At 40.9% G+C, this 9,139-nt stretch overlaps 1 protein-coding gene across 1 annotated transcript; it reads right to left on the minus strand.

The window, feature by feature from the left end:
- Positions 1-399: 399 nt before the first annotated feature.
- Positions 400-8,290, minus strand: LOC113448384 (uncharacterized). The gene is made up of 6 exons (XM_026719050.2): positions 7,930-8,290; positions 5,883-5,934; positions 5,051-5,238; positions 2,576-2,734; positions 1,423-1,533; positions 400-915 (listed from the first exon to the last, which is right to left on the minus strand). Exons 1-6 carry the CDS (start codon positions 8,071-8,073, stop codon positions 802-804), a joined length of 768 nt encoding a protein of 255 aa, XP_026574835.1. The 5' UTR covers positions 8,074-8,290; the 3' UTR covers positions 400-801.
- Between the last annotated feature and the right edge of the window lie 849 nt (positions 8,291-9,139).

Genomic DNA, 9,139 nt, shown 5'->3' on the forward strand with positions numbered 1-9,139 from the left:
CAGTCGAAACATCTGACTGGTTGTGTGACCAATCATGATTATAATAATAGTAACAATAGTGGTGGTGCCTTGGGTTCAGTTCCAAAACATCTGGAACATCACTTGAACACCATCAACATTGACAAAATCATCTGTCAATTGCAAAGGCAGTTTTACTTACTTACATCCCATGGCAACCTCTAACATCATCAAACAACAACATTTGCCGATCTCAAGTCCTTGAGAAAGGCTTGATAGGTAGACAAAAATGCCAAATCCAGTCTAAACATTTGGCAGACTATGCAACCAAGTATAATAACAATATAGCAACTAAGAATCACAGAAAAGAGCTGGAGAATACTTTATGTTGCATTATTTCCAGCAGAGGTAAGTCAAATTTATGGATGACAAACCCACAACTAATTTAGAATTGAAATTTATTCCAGCCAAGGACTTTATCTACAATACAAACAAGTTAAAAGTTGGAGGTCACTCCCTAGTGAAAATTTCCATCTTGATTGATTGGTTGGTGGTTGGACAGTTGGTTGGTTGAATAGTTGGTTGGTTGGTTGGATGGTTGGTTGGTTGGTTGGTTGAATGGATGGATGGATGGATGGATGGTTGGTTGATTGGTTGGTTGGTTGATTAAACATATTTCTATACCATCAAAATCAGAACTACCCTGGTAACTTACAGCAAATGCATTATAAACCATACATGATACAAACACAAAAAACACAACAGTGCTACAAAAATACAATTTTAAAAAAGATCAATATACCCAACACCTTTTTTTTTCTTGGTGGATAGGACAAGCATATCTCACCAAGGGAGTGTGTTGCCTTCCCAGTCGAGAAAGGCCCCATTGGAGGCTGATGATAAATTCGCCAGCACATTGAGGATGCCTTGCACACTGTTCTGCACAGTCACAGGAGCCTGGGAGAGAAAGAGAGGCAGAGTTACTATCCTCAGGGAAGAAAGCTTGAGCCCTGGACTCTTGACCATTCATTCTCCCTCTCTGGCTGAAACCACAGCAACAAAATAATGGCTGCTACAACCACCGTATAGCATAGCATCGTGTTTTTCAACCTTGGCAACTTTTAGATGCATGGACTTTAAGTCCTAGAATTCTCCAGCCTAACTCAGAACTGGCCCAGGGTTGAGATGTATATGGATGGTACCTGACCCCAAACTGATAAATGATCTCATATAACATGTAGATGTCACCAGTCACAAAGAAAAACCATCACAAAATGATGCCCCACACACACACCTCCAGCCCCTGAAGTTGATTCAAAAGGATATTATGATCCACAGGATGAAAAGCTATTGAAGATCAAAGAGCAATGAGAGGGATTACACTGCCCCATCTCAGCACCAGCATGGGACCACGGCTGTCTCTGTCGTAAACCCTGGCTCTCCCTCTTTCATCCTTTATGGTACCTGCTGTGTTCCCATGTCTGTTTTCACCCAGCCGGGATGGATTAGACTACACAAGATCCCTTCCTCTTTTAGTTCCAAAGCGAAGCAGACCGTCACCATGTTCAAAGCAGCCTGCAAAGAAAATTAAACTCTTAAGATCAGCTCCTCATCCTTTTCTTTCATTGGAAACCTCTCTGCTCTGATGCCCTGACCCAATTGCACAATCCACTGCTATCAAAGCGTTGGCGTGATTGAACGCAAGAAGGGCAGGTTTTATCCCATTCAAATATTCTGGGCTATGACTCCCTAACCCCTGGCTCCATTGGCAGGGTTTATATGAACTGTAATCTCAAAGAACTCGAAGTGCTTAAAAGGTTATAAGGATTATACAGGATTAAAGGCTTAAGGGAGAATAGAATAGAATAGAATAGAATAGAATAGAATATAGAATAGAATAGAATAGAATAGAATAGAATAGAATAGAATAGAATAGAGATAGAATAGGAATAGGATAGGAATAGGATAGGATAGGAGATAGGATAGGATGATAGGATAGATAGATAGGATAGATAGATAGAATAGAATAGAATAACAGAGTTGGAAGGGACCTTGGAGATCTTCTAGTCCAACCCCCTGCTTTGGCAAGAAACAATTTCGATTTCATTGTGCACGTGTTGTGCATTGACAATAAACATTTGATTGATTGATTGAACCCTATACCTACACCACTTCAGACAAATGATTATCTAATCTCTTCTTTAAAACTTCCAGCATTGGAGCATTTACAACTTCTGGAGAGGACTAACATAGGACCAGGATAATCTGCAGCAGAATCCACCCCCACCCCAAAACAGCACAATGTCCATGCAAACAAAATTCTGCCTCTTTTTTAGATGTGTCACATCTGCAACACATTTTTGAAAGGGTGGTCTGTGATTGTAAGTGAATGGGCACCATCTGAATAATTCCCAGCCAGATCCAAGGAAAATGGGTGGGATATAAGATGAATGAACGAATGAACGACGAATGAATGAATGAATGAATGAATGAATGAATGAATGAATTGTTCCCAAAAGCAGACAAGATCTGATAGACTGGACACATAGATATGTTCTGCTGTCTCACCAGCTAATTCTGAATGAGAGGAAAATCAGACCCTCCAAGGAAAACCTACCTTGCTTGCACGATAAGGGTACATCGGTGCCTTCATGACTTCAAAGCCCCTTTCAATGGAGGCCAACTTGGAGGTTATATTTATGATGGCTGCCCTCTGGCAGCTCATCTCCTCTATAGCTGCCTCTCGAGCTGCTTTCTTCAGCAGAGGTAGAAATTCCTGAGGGAAACAAGATACATTAAGTTGTGAAATGAGGCCATGATGACCCAGAAACTGAATGGCTGGTATCAGAATCATGTACTTGTCTCCAACATATCACCCCTTGTTTTTGTTGAATAATGCTATCTTTGCTTCCCCTTTTCTTTGTCTCAGCAGACCTATTCCTTCATTACTCTCTTTCACGTCTCCTTAGTCGTCACACTTCCGTCTCACATCCAATTCAACATCCCAACAATCTTTACCACTTTCTGTGATCACTGAACCCACTTCAGTTTTAACTCGGAAGCTTCTACATGTTAATAACACCTTACAATAGATGGGATGGAATTCTTTATTGGCTGAGTGTCATTGCACACAAGGAATTTATCTCTGGGGCATAAGCTCTCAGCATACACACAAACAGCATGGTCATAGATCATAAACCACCAAGGACCTGTATACTGCACGAGTCAAAAAGAGGGCTGTGAAAATATTTACAGACCCCTCACATCCTGGACATAAACTGTTCCAACTCCTACCCTCAAAATAACACTATAGAGCACTGCACACCAGAACAACTAGACACAAGGACAGTTTTTCCCCAAACGCCATCACTCTGCCAAATAAAATAATTTCCTCAACACTGTCCAACTATTTACTAAGCATGCATTACTATTACTATTAATCTTCTCATCCCTCATCACCCATCCCCTCCCACTTGTGACTGTATGACTGTAACCTTGTTGCTTGCATCCTTATGATTTATATTAACTGTTTGCTACTATGATTGGATTGCTTATTGTACCCTGTGACTATAATTAAGTGTTTTACCTTCTGATTCTTGACGAATGTATCTTTTCTTGTTATGTACACTGCAAGCACATGCACCAAGACAAATTCCTTCTGTGTCTAATCACACTTGGCCAATAAAGAATTAATTAATTAATTCATTCATTCATTCATTCATTCATTCATTCATTCATTCATAATATTGTAGAACATGTTGGGGTGTGATGCTAGTTCGCCTCCTCGTGGTGCGCCCTGCCTAGCACAGAAGTGTGAATCAAATGATTAGCAACAACTGGCAGCCAGACTACATTGAAGCATTGGCAGTTAATGACAGTTGGCAGCCAGACATCTTTGCAGAACTCCTGGCTCTCTAAATACATGGCAACAAATACAAGACAGATAGGGGCTAATAGGACCTATTGAGGCTGGTTTCCAGCAAGGCATAAAAACCACAGCTGTGTTCATCGACCTTACTGTAGCAGACGATACCCCTCAGTGTGTCTGTGTCCAAATGTCCGTCAAGAGCTTAGACCAGCCCAATGCCTGGTAAGTCCATGTATTTGCCATATGCTAAATAATAAACAAAATAAATAGGACATGATAGGTGGGATTTATGATAGGATGTGAATCAGTAATCCATCATGCATTGCTAAAAAAGCCCAACAAAGAATGTTCTGTTTGTGTCAAATCACAAAGCTCCAACTGCCCAAGGAGCTGCTGATCCAGTTCTACAGAGGAATTATTGAGTCTGTCATCTGCACCTCTATAACTGTCCAGTTTGGTTCTGCAATCCAACCAGACAGACACAGACTTCAGAGAGTAATTAGGATTTCAGAAAAAAACAATTACTACCAACCTGCCTTCCATCAAGGACCTGTATACTACACAATGGCTGTGAAAATATTTACAGACCCCTCATATCCTGGACATAAACTATCCCAACTCCTACCCTCAAAATGACGCTATAAAGCACTGCACACCAGAACAACTAGAGACAAGGACAATTTTTTCCCGAAAGCCATCACTCCCTCAACACTGTCCAACTATTTACAAAGTCTGCACTACTATCACTATTAACCTTCTCATCACTCGTTATTGCCCATCCACTCCCACTTGTGACTATATGTCTGTAACTTTGTCACTTGTATCCTTACGATTTATATTGACTGTTTCCTAGTATGATTGATTGCTTATTGTACTCTATGATTATCATTAAGTGTTGTACCTGATGATTCTTGACTCTTGACAAATGTATCTTTTCTTTTATGTACACTGAGAGCATATGCACCAAAGACAAATTCCTCATGTGTCCAATCACTCTACTCTACTCTACTCTACTCTACTCTACTCTACTCTACTCTATTCTATATAACTCCAACCACCTGCGTGGTGGTCAGTGGTAATAAATATTGGGAGCTGTGGTCCAACACCTCTTAGAGGGCCATAGGTTCTCCCCTGTTGGTTTAGTCTACCATGTTTTGTAATACATGAGATCAAATTGTCATTCTCTTGTTTGAGAATGAGAGAACAAGTCAATGATTCTCTTACCTTAACCACAAGGATGGGCCCTACCACATTGGTGTTGAAAGCAGACAGCATCTCTTGCTGCTCCACAGTTTCCAGAGTGGCATAGGAGTTCACACCGGCATTATTGATCAGCAGGTTTAAGCCTTTACCATGTAGAAGCAACTCAACCGCCGAAGCAGCTGCCTTCACACTGGATTGATCCTCCACCTCTTCCAGGGACATATGAAAAAAATGAGATCCTTATCAGAGAAGCCAAAAGCGGATGTGGGGCCTAGTGGATTGTGGGTCAGCAATTGGGAAGGAACCAAATTTCAGTTGCCCTAGCTGGTACCTACATGACATTTTGTACAGGCGGTCCTCAACTTACAGCCATTTGTTTAGTGGCCATTCAAAGTTACAACGGCACCGAAAAAAGTAACTTAGGACCATTTTTCACACTTATGATCATTATCGCATCCACATGGTCACTTGATCAACATTCAGATGCTTGCCAACTGACTCATAGTTATGACAGTTGTCATGTCCTGGGGTCATGTGTTCAATTTCTGCAGACTTCTGACAAGCAGTCAATGGGAAAACCAGATTCACTTAAGAACCATGTTACCCACTTAACAACTGCAGTTATTCCCTCAACAACCATGTTAAGAATGGTCATAGAATGGGGCAAAACTGACAACAACTATCTTGATTAGCAACGGAAATTTTAGGCTTGCAAAGATTACCTTTATTGAGATACAAACATTTAAAAGCTAAAATACACATACGGCATGGTCAAACTGTCCATAGTCCATGCAGATTCCCCAATGGATTTTAAAATTGTAACAGAAAAATAAAAGCCAGGAAGCTCTCATACCCAGTTGGATGATGTGAATGTTGGAATGCTTGCTAGCAAGATCATTCAAGATCTGGAATTAAAAAGAAGAAGTCAAGACAAGAGAAGAAGATCCAAGGAGCGATGGAAAACATTTGCTTTCTAACTTTGGGTCAGATGTGGTATTAGAATAGAATAAGAATAGAATAGAATAGAATAGAATAGAATAGAATAGAATACTTTTATTGGCCAAGTGTGATTGGACACACAAGGAATTTGTCTTGGTGTAAATACTCTCAGTGTACATAAAAGAAAAGATACATTCGTTAAGAATCAAGAATCACAACGTACAACACTTAATGATAGTCATAGGGTACAATCAACAATCAAATCATACTAGGAAACAGTCAATATAAATCGTAAGGATGCAAGCAACAAAGTTACAGTCCTACAATCACAGGTGGGAGGGGATGGGTGATAAGGAGTGATGAGAAGATTAACAGTAATAGTAGTGCACACTTTGTAAATAGTTGAACAGTGTTGAGGGAATTATTTGTTTAGCAGAGTGATAGCTTTCGGGGAAAAACTCTCCTTGTGTCTAGTTATTCTGGTGTGCAGGGCTCTATAGCGTTGTTTTGAGGGAAGGAGTTGAAACAGTTTATGTCTGGGATGTGAGGGGTATTCAGCAGGTTCTAACCAGTTCTGGAGAACCAGCAGCGAAAATTTTGAGTAGTTTGGAGAACGGCAAATATCACCTTTGACTGGAGATTTTACAGTATCCTTTCCCTGCCATGCCCACCAAACCAGTAGTAAAAAAATGTGAATCCCAGCACTGCCTTGGGTCCTATGGAACTTTCTCTCAAGCCATTCTAATTGTTCTTTGATCTCTTTTACTTAAATAGGACTGTATTTTTAAAAAAAATAATTTTCACGAAAAGGGTTTTCAGCAAAAAAATAAATTTTGAACTGAAGATAAAGAGGAACAGGGAAAAGAATGAGAAAGTCAAAAAGAAATAAAGTAAAAGAAGTTGAAAAGAAAATGCAAAACATAAGAAGTGGCATCTGATCTTAACAGCAGCTATACGTACACTTTTATTTTACCTTCTAAAAAGATTACATCGCAATTTCCTTCTTTTCATAAACTATCCTTTGTAGCCATCAAATCCATAAATCGCCAGTTCATTTCTTTTTCTTTTCTTTGTTCAGCAAAAAGTATTAAAAAGTTTAAAGCGGAACTTTATTTCTGAAAATAATTCATTCTGGATAACTATTAGAGTTGTGCAAAAAAAAAGTTTTATCTAGATTTTCTCTTTCTTGTCCTGTTCTGTATCTCATGTCAGTGATTTTAAAACAAGTCAAGACAGGCAAAGCTTCTAATTTTGCTTTCTGGGTCATGTCTTCCTTCTAGGTAAGGTGTGGCTGACAGCTGGATGGGATTCCCTGTTTCTGTGGGCCTAGAGCTCCCTAGATCACATTTGCTCATTGCAACCCACCATCTCAAGATAGCAAACACACCAAAAGCAATGCTTCAAAAATAATGACAGTGAAATTATGTTGTCTTCCAATAGCCAGTGAACAATTTTTTTATTCTGCCCAAGTTTTGGATCTGATCTTATTTCCTGTGCAACATTGCCCCGTCTGAGTCACCAAAAAGTAATCCATTTTAGAGCTGTAGTTTGGTTAATTGTTTTGCTATTTCCATCTCTTCAGGTGTCTGTTCCACAGTAACTGCCAGCAAGACAGCACTTCCCACACGTGCTGTAGATGAATGCACCTTGCAGAATTATCTCTGTCAGGTGGCTCCTAAAAATAGTACTGCTCTAGATTAAAAGCTAGGTAAATGCCTTGTTTCTTTCTTCTCTGGATTTTTAAGAAGTTTTCTTTTCTTTTCTTTTTTTTTAAATTAAGCTTTATACCTTACTTCTTTGGAGTGAAAAGTTTGTCTGTAGGTTCTGCTAACTTCTGTAGCTTTACTCCTCCAGCAATATTAAGGTAACTACAGACAATAGAGAAGCTACCTAACGAAGCTGCTTGGAGCGCAGCAGGAAATCTTCTCCCTGCTGTTCAATCACGATAACTTTCTACAAACCTTCCCTGGAGATCCAGTTGGGGTCCGGCAAGTTGCAAAGATATGTTCTGGAGGCTCAGCCATCTTCACCAGTTGTTGGATCAGTTCAAGTCCGATTCCCCGATTGGAACCGGTCACCAATACGCTACGAGCTAACGGAGCCATCCTTTCCCCTGAACTTTTACTTTTTCCTACTGCCTGGACTTTGTTCAGTGGTTTAGTAACTGTAGTGTTAGGACTCAGGGAAGAGGTGTGTCTCCTGACACAATCTCTTCATTTGCCTGGGGCTATGGCATGCAAATCTTTCCCTGGGAAGAGCAGGTCTTAAGGCATTGTCTCGGTGACAGATCCTTCGATGGGGTTTTCAAGAGCACAGCAGGAAGAATTGCTGGGGAAAACAGGCCTGGCATGTTCTGGGGCCAATCCTTGACACTTGTCAAAGTTTGTAGCCTTTGGGAAAAGCATCTCCAAGGATGAGAAGAAATGTAATGCTCCTCCTGTCTGCTATCCACCCAATTTGCACATCCTTTGGGATGCTTCTGAACCAGTGATGCGATTCAAAATTTTGTTACGACTGGTTCTTTGGGTGTGGCTTGGTGGGCATGGCAAGGGGAGGATACTGTAAAATCCAATCAGAGGTGGCATTTGCCCCTTCTCTGAACTACTCAAAATTTCCACTACCGGTTCTCCAGAACTGGTCAGAACCTGCTGAATACCACCTCTGTTCTGAACCTTCCCTCTTAGGTCTGGATTCGCACAAATAAATCACAGAAATAAATGGCAACAGCAACCACTCCATGGGAGACAAACTTTTCCATATGTCATGCCCCTGTTGGAGTCTGATTCTGAAAGGTGGAACAGCTGACAGGGAGTGGGAGTGTGGCTCCGGTGGTTCTGGAAGAAACTGGGGAAGGGCACAGTCTGACTGGGCTTTCAGAGGAAGACCCAGGTCCATCGCCTCTCCATCCTAGGGCACGTAGGGAGGAACAGATAAGGGAGCAATGTGAGTTGTGTGGTTTACAGGGGAGGAAAGGGCCCTGATCCCCTTCATTGGCTGCAGCTGGGAAGACTGTTTAAAAGGGCAAACTGTGCATGGCAAAGTTGGTGGAAGCAAAGCATGAAGTTATTCTGGTTTGTCACGTCTTATCTGAGTTCTGGCATCCTCCCAAGTGTGTGTGGTTCGTTATCTTTTGACATCTTCAATCCCTTATCCTCCCCCGTCTCCTTAATT

This window comes from Pseudonaja textilis, chromosome 11 (genome assembly GCF_049901715.1).
Source record: "Pseudonaja textilis isolate UNSWEBS1 chromosome 11, rPseTex1.2, whole genome shotgun sequence".
NCBI classification, from domain to species: Eukaryota; Metazoa; Chordata; class Lepidosauria; order Squamata; family Elapidae; genus Pseudonaja; species Pseudonaja textilis.